At 41.6% G+C, this 13,185-nt stretch overlaps 1 protein-coding gene across 2 annotated transcripts in view; it reads left to right on the top strand.

Moving 5' to 3' along the window:
- The window catches only part of MARCHF8 (membrane associated ring-CH-type finger 8), an 88,119-nt gene that overhangs the window by 16,332 nt on the left and 58,602 nt on the right, over positions 1 to 13,185 (top strand). For both annotated transcript variants that reach the window (XM_058810407.1, XM_058810405.1), the window contains exon 2: positions 5,020 to 5,198. In XM_058810407.1, the coding sequence (XP_058666390.1) occupies positions 5,103 to 5,198 (96 nt within the window). In that variant the 5' untranslated portion in view covers positions 5,020 to 5,102. The remainder of the gene's footprint in view (positions 1 to 5,019; positions 5,199 to 13,185) is intronic.

Here is a 13,185-nt window from a genome sequence, read left to right as displayed (position 1 = left end):
TGGAGCTCTGAGATTTCATATCAAGACCTCCAGCAGAAGAAGATTCCAAATCTGCATTAAAAGATTGTTTTAAGTCTTATTATGAGCAAGTAAGCCAGCTGATGAAGATGTTACACCATCTAGCAGCAAATTTCCTCAGGGAGTTTCCATTCCTTCCTGGGTTGGTCAGGCTTTGTGCTGCTTAGAGGGGAAGTTTCAGAAGACCAGATTGCATGGCAGCGATCCACAGTCTCAGAGCAGAATTCTCAGCCTGCATCTGGAAGGTGCCCTGCAGTTTTACAGGCTGATTTATCCCATGGCAGGATTGTCGCAGCAGTGGATGGTACTTCAGTGTCTGTATTATGTGGACATCAGTGATCTGTTGCTTTATTTTTAACCTGTCCACCCTGCTACAGACTGTCAGAGCACTGACATAGGTGATGCTGCTCACAGCCACTGCTGTGGGCTAGGGCAGTTGAAGAAAAATTAAGAAACCTTGGGGCAGACCAGAACAACTCACAGGTGAAATTCTTTGCAATTGCCTTCTCTTAGTGACTATCATCTTCCCTTTGCCACAGGTTCCAGGGCATATCTTTCATGCATATAGAGACATATCATTTTAATCCAGAATACCTATTGTACTTTAAACAGGAAAGCAACTGACCTATGTGGCTGGTGTATTTTTCCCCTTTTGAGTAATACAAAGCATCTGTACACACTTACATGCATCCTTGGGATGCATTGCTTTTGGTAAGGCCTGTGTACATCTGCCGCCAGTGCCACTACAGCTCCAGAGCTTCTGTTGAAGTTGTCCAGCATACCCTGTGTAGCAGGGGAATACTTTCTGAAGTATAAATGACCTAAGAGAATCTGCTGTTCAGATAGCATGTTTATAGGTAGGTACCAAACCACAGAAAGGAAATTATATATTTGTGCTTATTTGCCCCTTTTCAGCTGTGAATCTTTGGCAAAGAGCAGTTTAGCCTTTATTTTGGAAGATGTAACGGGCAGAGGGCTGCAGTAGGGGGCGGGTGAGGAAGGACTTCCATCTACATTCTTCCAATGGCACTTGACACCCTAACAACCCAGCAAGATCATTTGGTTCATCTCACGTTCTTGCTGTCACTTGGGAAGCTGAGGTCTTGACAGGGTGGATGATTAAAGCAGGAATTCTAAGTGGTTTCCACCTACTTCTGTTATACTGAGCTTTCTTGTTGTAGTTGTCCCTTCCCATTGTTGAGAGATACATCTGGTGCAGATAGTTCAGATGCAGATTGAGCTCTGGGTGAGAGCCTGAGACAAGAGGCCATGAATTGCCAACCTCTTGGACATCAAAGGGCATGAAGATGAATAGTGCCAGTGAGGTGGGTGAATGGACACTGGGACACACAGCCAGAGCAGGGACTGAGGATGAAGAGTGAGATTTGTGTGCAGGTAGACTGTGATGGGATAAAAGCCCATGGGATCCTTTGTTGGGGGTACTCCTTGGAGGCACCAGCTCAGGCTGCTGTGTTACTGCACTGTGAATAAATGGTTTTGTGGAACAAGACATCTGAGACACTGCCCTGGGAAACCTGGGTACAAACCAGTAAGCAAACATGGCCAGACTGTGTGAGTGGGGTGTGCAGGGAGTCAAGCAGGGGTCTCATGGGAGCCTCCTGCTTTGAAGGGCCTTCAGTCCCACCAGTGAAAGTCTCTGGTGTTGGGAGTGCAGCTGCCAGAGTCACGTGAATGGTCGGACTGGAAGGTTTCCTTAACACCAAGTAGTTCCTGCTCATAACCCAGAACTATTTTTCTGCTTCTGTCAGATGGTCTGTTCAAGGGAATGCCCCAGCCACCAGGCCCAAGTCATGTGCATGCTTTTCCTTCCTTTTGTACTTCTCACCTACCTTGAGAGACTGTCCTGTGTTCTCTGAATCTGGCTGATTTTGCTGCAGCTTTGTGGTTCTAGCAACATAATGAGGATCTAGGTGGTGTGGTTCCAGGTGTCTGCAGGCATTTTTAGTTACTGTTTTGCCTATCCTGCAGAAAGCAAAGCTGGACTACCTGAGTGGGTGAAATCTTCGCTTCACTGAGCTGAGATCATCTGAGAGGTCTGCAGCCAGGATTTTGACCTCTTTTGTATTTTGAAATGGCATTTGTTTCTGAAGACTCTCTGCAATGGCAGTATGGCTGGAATCCATCTTTTAGGAGCCACTGTGGCTATAGATAAGAGCAACAACTGAGCTTCACACTGTCCTCTGTCTTGGCATTCCCATGTGCCCCAGCCAGCTTTGTAGGAAGTTACGAACCAAATAAAACACACACAGTGAAGGAGGAAGCTGAGCTCCTACCTGGCACCTCTGGGCAAGTCTACTCTGCTGTTGGATGGAGATGCTGTAGTAATGAGCAATTCTCGTTTTGTGTGAGTTATGGCCTAAACATCTAACTGGAATCCTGAACAAAAGGGATTATCTAGGGGCACTTCTTCCTTTTTGGCAGGCCCCCAGTTTGATGTGCTTCAAGTTTGGATCCTACTTTGCAGGTGCCCAACTCCTCACCTTTGAATCAGGTAGGAGGTGGAGTTAATTTAGCTGTGAGATATCCTGTGGAACTTGTCATAACTCGCTTTGTGTTGGCTTTGAGTGGCACTGCTTTTCTGGCATGCTTGTCTGTTTGTACTCGGTACTGCAGATGGTCTGTTCATTCACATAACTTTATCCTTTAATTAGCCTTGTGGAGTTAAAGTGCTTTGGGTTGATACAGACAGAATTTGAGTTGTGTGCATTATTAGGGACCCAACAGATTGGGGATGCGACAGGGTGGCATCTGGGTTTAGTTTACAGCTTTCTCTAAGCCACCCTTGAACAAAGGCAGGCTTTATTAGAGCGTCTGCCAGGCTTCTTTACCAGAGGAGAGCTGTTTCACATCATCTTTGAATACACAGTTGGATTATATTCTGCTGTTTGAGCTCTTTCAAAGAATTCTAACACATGCTGTCCTTGAAATACCTGCAAAAAAACTGGTTTGACTTGTTTGCCATCATCAGAGAGGGTTAACTGTGTTTTCCAATAATTTTCCGTGTTCTCTTTATAGTCACAACTTGTCCTTGCCTGCAAGCCCAGAACCCTTTTCGAGGGAGACACAGAGCAGAACTGCTTCACTTTTGCTCCATTACATATTACCTGGCATATTTTCATTGAATCTTAATGTTCTCTGGGTTTCCTTTCTCTGTGTTTTCTTGGGAAAATACCTTCCCTTCCTGCCTTGTTTATTGTGGTTTGATAATCCCATCTCAGCCCATGTTTATATTCCCTCTGGCTTGGCTCTTTCAGAGGATGTAACTAAGCAGGTGTGGGGAGGATCTGAGGAGGTTCTGTGTTTCCTCTTTGTGCTGGGATTCAATAATGCTGGTAAATCTCATGTTTCCATTTGTCCTCCAGTACGGAAGTGTCCTTGTTGCCAGTTTATGCACACTGATATATTTTACTTTTAAAGTAAGTGATGCCTGAAAGTTACGGAGGCATTGCCTTTAAAGCTCTCATGCGTGCTTTATGGTGCTGTCTTGGCCTCTCTGGGAGTAGCACAAATCCTGCCCACGTGTCACTAAAGCTCTTGAACTTGGCTGAGCACTCGAACGGGCAAACAGCATCAAGCAGCAGATGGAGTGTGTGATTGGGATGCAGCAGGCCTTGCTTATATTTTTGGTTTTGTTCATCATTTTCTCTACAACCTTTGATAAGTCTTTCCCCCTCAGTGAAAAGAGGATAGTGAACTGTCATTCTCCATATAAAGTGCCTTGGAACTTTTTTTTTTCCCCCTATTGTTTAATCAAAACCAGTCAAAATAGTTGATCCTGTTTTCATTTTACACAACTGCAGTATTCCCGTGGAGTCTAGTGGAAATAAGCCAAGCTTTTTAGGTTTTTGATTCCATGAAATATGCTGAATGGTCTGGTTCTATCTTCAAAACTTCCAATTAAATGTTAAATAAAAAATGTGTACAATATAAATTAAGGGTATGCACTAAGTGCTAAGATATACTATTTACAAATTATTAAACTACATAATACATAGGGCATTTATCTAGTCTCTGTTTTTTGCTTTTTCAGATTCAGAACTAGACAAACAAAAAGTTGTTATGTTATGGAAACAGAGGAACAGTGCATCATTCAGTTGCCCTGTTTAATATAGTCCCTGCTGTGTTAATTCCTTTCTAATCTGTTCTTTAAACACAATTGATTGTGTCTCATTTATTGCAAATTACATTCCAAATAAACATGCCATGATATTACATGTTTCAAAAAGCTTTTTATTTATTTTAACTTCACTAATCTAATAAAAAGTATGGTTAGTTATGCCTGCCTTTCAGATTAGCATTGCAAATTTTGGCTAATTTATGTCTATCACTATCTTTCCTATGTGTAATGCTTCCCTGTTACATTAGTAGAAGAAGGATAAAGTGTGTGTAGTCCTTCCAGTGAATTCACAATCCCTAGTGAGGAATTTTGATTATATTAATCTCTAATAGTCTTAGGAAAGGAACAGCTCATGTGATACATCTTTCAGCTGGTACAGGTTTTTATGAATGACAAGAGCCAAATGCAGGCTATTGTCTGTTTTTAGCCAAAGCTGCAGCATTCAGGTGTTTTTAGGATGACTCCTGAGGCAATTCCATCCAGTGTGGGGGGTTGACAGTTTAGGAAACTTACCTGTATGAGCTTTGCTCCCTGCACCTCCAGGTAGCACACTCAGCTTGGAGAGCTGCTCTTCCTCCCTCTCCCTGTCCAAGCAAACTCAAGCATGATCCCTGCCCTCTAGCTCTGCCCTTAGAATGCTTTCAGAACTGGTTGAGAATTTATTTGTTCATTTTGCGTTAATTGTGCTCTGACCTGTCTAGTTAAAATTCCTTAAAATTTCTGCGTCTCTTCTCACCCAGCAAGGGCACCAGAATCCAGAGAAAAAAAGACATATGTCTTGGTCCAGTGGATGGTATAGCTTTGGTTTAGAGATTACTGCATTTCAAGCTACTTTAACATCATCTAATATTTTTATTTTTTAGTTGCAAGGCCTTACAATGGCACAGAATGAGCACTGCGTTCAAGCCTCCTTCCTGTAAATGATAGGACCAAACAAGGCGGTGTGATGAACATGCCACTGCATCAAATCTCTGTCATTCCAGCTCAGGATGTTACCTCTTCCAGAGTCTCCAGGAGCAAGACCAAAGAAAAAGAGGAACAGGTACTGTCAGATATGCTTGATTTTCACTGGAAATTATCTAAGTATAAAATGATAGGGGTTACCAAATCAGACCTGATTCTATTCCAATGCCCCAACTCCTTGCATTACTGCTGCTTTTAGTGAGGACAAACACTACCAAATTATCTTCTTATTTTTGTGTTTGTTATTTAAAAGCAGCTGTCTGCAAAATTCTAGAGATTGTTGTTGAGTAACTTCTGCAAAATGCAAGCTACAGCCATCTATTTTGCATAAGAATTCAAGGCAGATAGAGATTTGGATGATTGCTCTAATACCATTATTGTAGAAGCTGTTACAGGTGTATTTAAAGAAAAATTATATGGAATGTGAACTCCTATATGTAGCCATGCATCCTGGTTTTCTTAGCTCTTGGTACCATATAGTAGCTGTGCTGTATTTCAAAGTGACTAGAATATCACAAGGAGGGCTGTGTACACCATATGTATACATACTGTACTGGTTTATGCAATTTGATTTGTATTCTTAATTTGGGAGTATGTGTGTGAGTGGAATCAATCTGAGGTCTTGCTGTGGTGCTAATGCAAAAATATCTGTAGTATCTACTGACTATAAATCCAGTAAAATCCATTCAATACAATACTTAACAGTTTGTAATAGCATGTGAAGAAGACTAGACTATGTCTAATCTTTGCATGTCAACCTTATTTATCTGGGCTGTGTCTCATGCAGCCCAAAAACCTTAATGTGCATTGTGCTTTAGTGTACACCGTACTGCATTGATCTTGTATTATCTGTCAGTTCCACAGAAACATCTTTGTGCTTTTGTAGCTTTAACATAGATTGACGTCAGGAGAACATTCACATCATGGTACAGCTACAGGGCTTGCTTTGTGGACTGCTCAGCAGTGGTTAACTCTGAGGAGACCTGGAGTGGTGCTGATTACAGATGGGGTGTAGCTTATCTATAAGGGACTAGAAAGGCATCATCATGTTACAGTAAGGGATTCACCAACACTAACTTTGAGTAGGGAAAAAGAGTAATTTCTGACACATTGTGATAATTTGCCCTGATGACCCATCTCACCTGATAGCTGTCTAGATTGCACCTATCAAAGTCACCAGGAGAAATAAACTGTCCTAGTATTGACTGTTTTGATTTTTTTTCCTTAGTAACATCTTAATGGATTCTAGCCCTTCAGATTCTTAAACCAGGTTCTTAATTAGTCTGGCACACTGCTACCTTTGGTTGCTAGAACTAGGCAAGAAGTTACTATCACAGAGAAGATGCTCTCAGTCCATAAAGCACCTTGTCTCAGGAGTCTGCTGGGATCTGTCACTTCCCACGTGTCACACAGAGTTACTGTCTGGGCAGCTCCCTGGGTAAGAGGGCTCTGCTGTTTCCTCCCTTTGGTGCTCTCCCATGTAGTAACTGTGGGTGCTGAGAGTAAAACAGCTCCTTTGTCAAATGCAGGGCAGTGCTGTGAATTTACTACTCTGCTTTGGGACAGTGGAGATTAGGAGGCAGATCAGAATAACTTGGGCCTCTAACCATGCAGTGGGCTCAAGTGAGAGTCTCAACTCTTCTTCTAAACATGTTTTTAGTTTCCAACACAGTGACTTCAGTGTTAACAAATATCCCTTGTGTTTCCTTCATGACAACTAGTTGAAATGTTGGTTATTGTTCCCCTTGCTGGGTTGCTGTTATATTTTTAAGCCTTGGCACATTAGAAGCAGAACAGAATACTTGTTTAAATATGTGCAGTGTTGAAGAGGAAGTGGGACCATGCAAGCAATAGATTAGACTAACTTGGAAACACTTTGTTTCCCAAGTCTTGTCCCTCCTGTCTTCATCAGCATATTCATTCATCTCCAGGTGTCCTGCATTCTGCCAGAACTACAGCTGGAACAGCTGGAGCTCTGGATGAGCTGTCAGCTCTACTGACACTGTGGGTGCTCCTGTGCCCATGAGCCTGGCTCTTATACTCCCTTCCTCACTCCTGCTTCTGGTGTTAACCTTTAATGCTGGATCTTACAATGAGCTGGAGGGCAATCAATTTGTTAATGTGCTGACTTTTACCAATCCAGTTAAACTTTCATATTGCATCAGTTAGGATGTTCAAGGATACTTTATAGTCAGAGTCCCTGTTAACTCCTGGATGCAGTCAAGACCCACTGGGCAAGTCTGAGTTTGCTCATATTTAAAGAATATAGTAAAGGGGAGATGGGATGCAAGAGAAAGAGAATTTCAAGATTATCCTTGCCATATTTTAAATCAGTTTTTTTGTTTCAAAATACCTGTTTTCTGTTGAGATAGCAACTCCAAGATAAAGGGCAGCAATGCAGCTGAACATGATCCTGTATTGGGCAAATCTGCTGAGCAGTTGCAGATAGTTGTTGTGCCCTGGGTAGCATCTACTGTACAAGAGATTGATACTGGGTAAAACTGAGAAAGAAGGTGTTCCAGTACAAAGTCAGTGTAACTTCAGTACTTTAATATTTCAGTTGCGTAAGTTCCCATTAGACAATACAGATCACAGTTATTTTCTTATGTTGTAGTGGGCCTAGACACAGTTCTTATGTCTGAAATGTTGCAGGTTTTTCTCAAAAACTATTGTATATTTTTGCACAGTTTGAGCCAAGTACTGTAATTTTCTTACCTTACCTTTATTATATAGTAAGAATAGTAAATTTCTTACTTTTTCTGTGCAGGAACAGTAAACTACTCAAACAAATGTGTACACTGTAGTCTTATGATATTTTGAGTTGTACAAAGCCACTTAACAGTCTGAACAAAATCGAACCACAGTCAAAACCAATAGTACTGTTTCACAGATAAATATGTGGGTTTGCTTTGTAGGACCAGGCTTCTCAGACCAAGTGCATTTCCAGGTGTGCGCTTTGTAGATTGAGCAGATCTCCCCTGTTTATTAACAAGCTGTGGCTAAAGCCAAGGTAAATAAAGGTAGAGTGTCATCTAGCACGTGAAATTTTGTCTTGCTTTCATTTTTGCTATTTCAAACCAGACATTTGGCTTGTTGGTACCTACATCCTGCATTGTAAGAAGTCCTTTGGAGGAAAGGCTCAAGAAGCACAACAGCAGAAAATGAAGGACGAAGGTGCCTAGAGGGAGAACTCCACCAGTCTCTGAAAAACCAGTGTCTTTCCTATTTCCCAGAATGTGCTCTATATTCTGCTATCTTTCGTAATTCTGGATGTGGTTAGTTATCCACATTTGTTGTAGAGCTGCACAGGAAGAATTCTCAATCTGAACAGTACAGATCTCACTACTTCTTCTCTTCTATGCTTCTGGTCAAGATGTAGCTCTTTTATTTCAGGTTAAGACTTGGTTTTATTCTAGCTTTTCTTGCTACGAGAGGAAATTTTCTGGACTACTGTTTTGTAACTAAATGAAGAACAGCAAGAAATCCTTACCACCTTTGTCATTACAGTGCAGTTTTCCATATTGAGTGATGTATAATACCTAGGCATGCTTAATGGCAGATTAAATTGTAGGCTCAATACCTGTGGAAGACTGTGGCAAAAATCTTATTGAATTCGAAGAAGTGTTACGGGGAAAGATTTTTGTCTACCCTTTCTGGTCTATGTCCTCAGTGTATGTATACATAAGAGCCCGATAGATTCAGGTTAATGTAATTTTCAACATTTAAAATAGTTGAAATCTGAAGTTAGTAGCAATATTTCATGAAACTTTTATCCATTTCCCCAGTAAAATAAGGAAGGTTGTAAAGGGATTATTACTCTTGCATTTAACTCAGATGAACTGATAGCTTTAAAGGCTATTAATAACCATCATTAGCTTCTTACTAACCCTTCACTAGGAATAGCTTCATGCTTACCTGATTTAAGGGAGAGTTGCTCTATTGTGTGTGAGAAGCCACAACCCCCTTCCCCTGTTTGGTGGGCAGTATGCTGGCAGCAGCGTTTCCTAGTGCATGCAAAAGCAAGCAGCCCTCAGGATTTCATGGGAAACGAGGAACGATGCTGGCATGTGATTGAGGTGGTGTTCTGCATTTGTTATATCATTGTCTTTTTGAGGGCTTTCTGCCTTCCTCACTGAAGCAGACTGATGTCTGCTACAAGTTGTTTGTGTTACTGCAGTGAGCGAAGCTCCCTCAGCAATAGCTTTTCACCACTCTTCTAAAAATGTGCACCAGCCATGGCCTCTGGTGCTGTGATCTCTGCAGATCTCATAAGCAGATCAGGGATGGGTGGGATCAGTGATGGAATGAGAGATCATGAGATGTTGATGCAAGTAATTTTTGGGCACAGTACTGTTCCTTCTCAATAACCTCAACCTGGGAATCAATGCCAAGCTGTCATCAAAGATCACACAGCATTTATCACAAATGCAGATCAATGTTCTAGTCAGATTTAAACTTGCTGATTCCATTTGATCAGCTGAAACTCCCTTCTGCTCACTTCTCTTGTTTTCTAAGTGCTATGCAGTAGTACTGGCTGCTACATGCTCAGTAGAGATGCTGTGATTGTCCCTGACATCTCCAGGTACTTCTCAAAGCTGTCATCTGGAAGACACTGAGTGCCTCATTTGTGTAGATGGAATTATGGTGAGAGAAGCACATTGTGATGCGTCTTCATAAAGTTCTTCTGCCTTTGTAATGATCTGCATCCTGTAACAGGAAAGGCACTGTGGCCTATTGATTCAAATAACCCACGTCTTACTCTAAAAGCAGGACTTAGAGAAAAAAAAGCAGTTGATGCATTTGCAAGAGTTTGTAGTCATAGATCAGTATTCTCAAGGTAAAGGTGTGTGCTTTATGTTATTGAATCTAGAGTGACACTTTGAGATTTGTTTTTAAGGTACAGAAGCACCCTGACTTTCTCCATTCACTTTTTGGACTTTGAGCTGTGAATGTGGTCTCTGAGTGGCTGAATTTGGCCCAGATACTCATACGTTGTAAGGCTCTGTGTGGGTGTGTTTGGTTTTGCTTGCCCATTAAACTAAATCATTCATTAAACAACCAGGCTCAAAATCCTATGTGAATATTACCCCTTTTATTTTTTGTACATTGACTTGTGTGTTTATGCGTAGCTATGTCATATATTAACATGGGGCCCAGTATTTTTCCTTTCTGAAGTTTGCTTTGTATCAAAACTGGCTAACTATGGAAGGGTTTTTGTCTGAGTATTCTTTATCTTTCCTGTGAGAAGCAGAATGTACTTCTGCTTGTACTTCTTGTAGGCATAGGCTCAGAGTGGGTGGGAATTGTGAAGACCTTTCCTGACAATTCAAATCTTGGTTTTTACTTTGGGTGTTTATCAAAGGATCGTAAAGCATTTCTCAGAAGTTACACTTTCCACTCTTCCTGCCTTTTGCCAGCTTAAGGGCTTTCTTCTACTGTCCCATGTATTCCTGGCAAGAGCATGGCTTACTTTGCCTTTGGTACCTGGAAAACTGTCAAGAAGCACACACAGTGAAGCCAGGCCTGAATTAAGCCAGGTCTGTAATCTGGAATTTGTTTTTCTTTTACCACCTGCTAGATGGCATTGAGCAAATCCTTTGGGTTCTTGTGCTATCCTGACTCCCATCTGTGAAAGAGGGCTGGCACTGCTGACTAGCCTTGTACAGGACTCCAGGTGTATGGATAAAAGCTGAGGAGCTGGAAGCCTTTGTCACTAGGTCCTTTGAGATGTCTGCTTTGCCAGAGTCCAGATCTGCAGACGCTTGTGCTGATGGCCCGAAGCTCTGCTGCAGAACACACTGGGCATGGGGTATGTGGACAGCAGAGGGGTCTTCCTCCTGGTGGTGAGCATTGCTTGATCTCTGTTGTGGTGCATGTGCAAAATGTTGTGACTTTGCTGAATTTCTTCCGCTCTTATCGTGCTTGAGTGCAGGGTGAGAAGCTGGTCCTCCCTCTCAAGCCCTACTCTTGGAAGCTAACACATGCTGCTTCCCAGCAAACCCCAGTGAAAGGGGAAGAGAGGAGACAGGAAGAGGGAGGGATGGGATGGGATGGGATGGGATGGGAGGGAACTGCTCCTGCTTGAGTAGTCCTAACAAAAAGTCAGATCACGCTGTTTGATTCTGCATTGTGTTTGTTTTGGAGTGTGTACAGCATGTGTGTGTGAGGAAAGGAGCAGATGGCTGCTGAGCGGGGATGAATTACAAAAGGAAAAGTGTGGGAAGTGGTTTCTGAAAGGATTTTGAGGGAAAAAAGAAAACTTTCTTTTAAAAATTTAGTAAACATTATGAAAACTAACAGCAGTAGATACAGCAGCAGAGATTTAGGTAGTGATTCTTTAGAGAAGCAGCTTCGGCAGTTTCAGATTTTGCAGTTTGCTTATAGTCACTCATTTGTTTACAGTCTCTGTTTTGACTTTGCTTATTGCATGTGAACTCCTTACTTTGATGTCTTGAGACCAGAAACTTAGAGTTAATGATTATGATCTCTAGCAGTTGCATTAACCTGAATTTTAAACCACCTCTCCAACATTAACAAAATCTGTCTGGCTTTTATTAGCAGCTCTCTTAAGTAAGCTGAGAGTCATTCCTCAGAAAATATTGTATTCCAAAAGTGCTGATGCAGTTTAATTACATGATAGTCACGTATGCTTTGGTGGTGTTTTGCAGGTCTGTTAATGTTCCTGGTGTATGTTAATGTGCAACAGCTTTCCATAAAGAGAGCCCTGGATGTGAGCTCGTGACTTTGGAGTTTATATTTTTTTTCTTCCCTGGCAGAAGCATGCCTGTTTGTTTGCCTTCTAATGAGATGTGTGTGTCAGTCACGATCCCACAGTGATGTATATGTGCATATAAATACCTGCGTTGATGAAATCACCACAGCTCCACAAAGACATTAGTCAAGACTTGATTGTAGTGTGCAGTGATTTTCATCATCCATTGCCTATACTGTTTCTTTCAAGTTAGGCTGTCAGATTCCTGCAGACTGATTTTGAAAGTTTGCTGTTCATTAAATGTAATTTCTGTAAATGAGACACCCCAGAAGTACAGATGGTTTTCCCTCCCGTAGGATGTTTTGCCTCATGCATTGGTGCATAAGGAATGACTTCGTTGATTTGGTCTTTCAGACAGATGTTGCTTCTTTGCCTGGTAAAACAAAGTAGGTTGGGTTTGGAGTTGTTTTTTAGGGTGTTTTGTTTTGGGTTGTTTTGAAAGAAGAATGAAGACTAACAATTCTGGCAGGAGGGCATGACGTAGTACCCTTAATGTACTTAAAGCTCAGGGAGTTTTAAAATTGTCTAGTTTTAAGCTGCTGATTCCCCTCAAACCCTGCACCCCAGTAGTTTATAGTTAAAACTTCAGCAAAATTATATGTAGGCTTAGATTTGCACCTTGAACTTAGTTAATTCTACTTGGCCTTTATGCCACATATGAATAATTCTTGACAGGGCCAGGGGAAGTTGTTCTTCAGTGCTTTGCTGAAATCTCAGCTGTTAGGAGTACAACCTTCTGAGTCAAGAATCCTCACACCTAGAAACAAAATCCACCTTTGGGATTCATTCAGCTTTCTTGGTCCCAGAAGTGATGGTCTCTCATCTGCTACTAAACATATTTCTCTCTGGCAGAAGACATAGCTCCTGTTTTAGGAAATTTCTTATGGAGATTTTTGCATGGCAGCCACAAGTCAAAGCATACTTTTATTACTGAGCAAGCCCCTATGTGTATTCTGTGAGGTCGGTGGTTGAAATTCAGAATTTCATTTTTTAGGAGTCAAGAATTGAATTCCAAAAATGAAGGAGCAGAATTCACCTATTTGTCAAGGTTTAAGTTTATTTACAGCCCAGTCCTCTCTTCCTGTAAATAAGCACTACGTTGATGTTGATGAAAATGAGTACAAGTGGCCTGTTTATAATTTTTTTATTTGCTTGAATGTAGACCACATTTGATTCCTTGTGCATCTGGACTACAGGTGGCTGTTAGTGTCAGGAAGAGGGTTGTCCTTGAGTTTGCAGCATTTGACTTCACCCTGTGCTGAGTGAGCACTGCATGATTTCACTATGTTCTTAA

This window comes from Ammospiza caudacuta, chromosome 9 (genome assembly GCF_027887145.1).
Source record: "Ammospiza caudacuta isolate bAmmCau1 chromosome 9, bAmmCau1.pri, whole genome shotgun sequence".
Classification (NCBI taxonomy): domain Eukaryota; kingdom Metazoa; phylum Chordata; class Aves; order Passeriformes; family Passerellidae; genus Ammospiza; species Ammospiza caudacuta.
The sequence above is the reverse complement of the archived record's forward strand: the minus strand, read 5'-3'. Positions and strand labels throughout refer to the sequence as shown.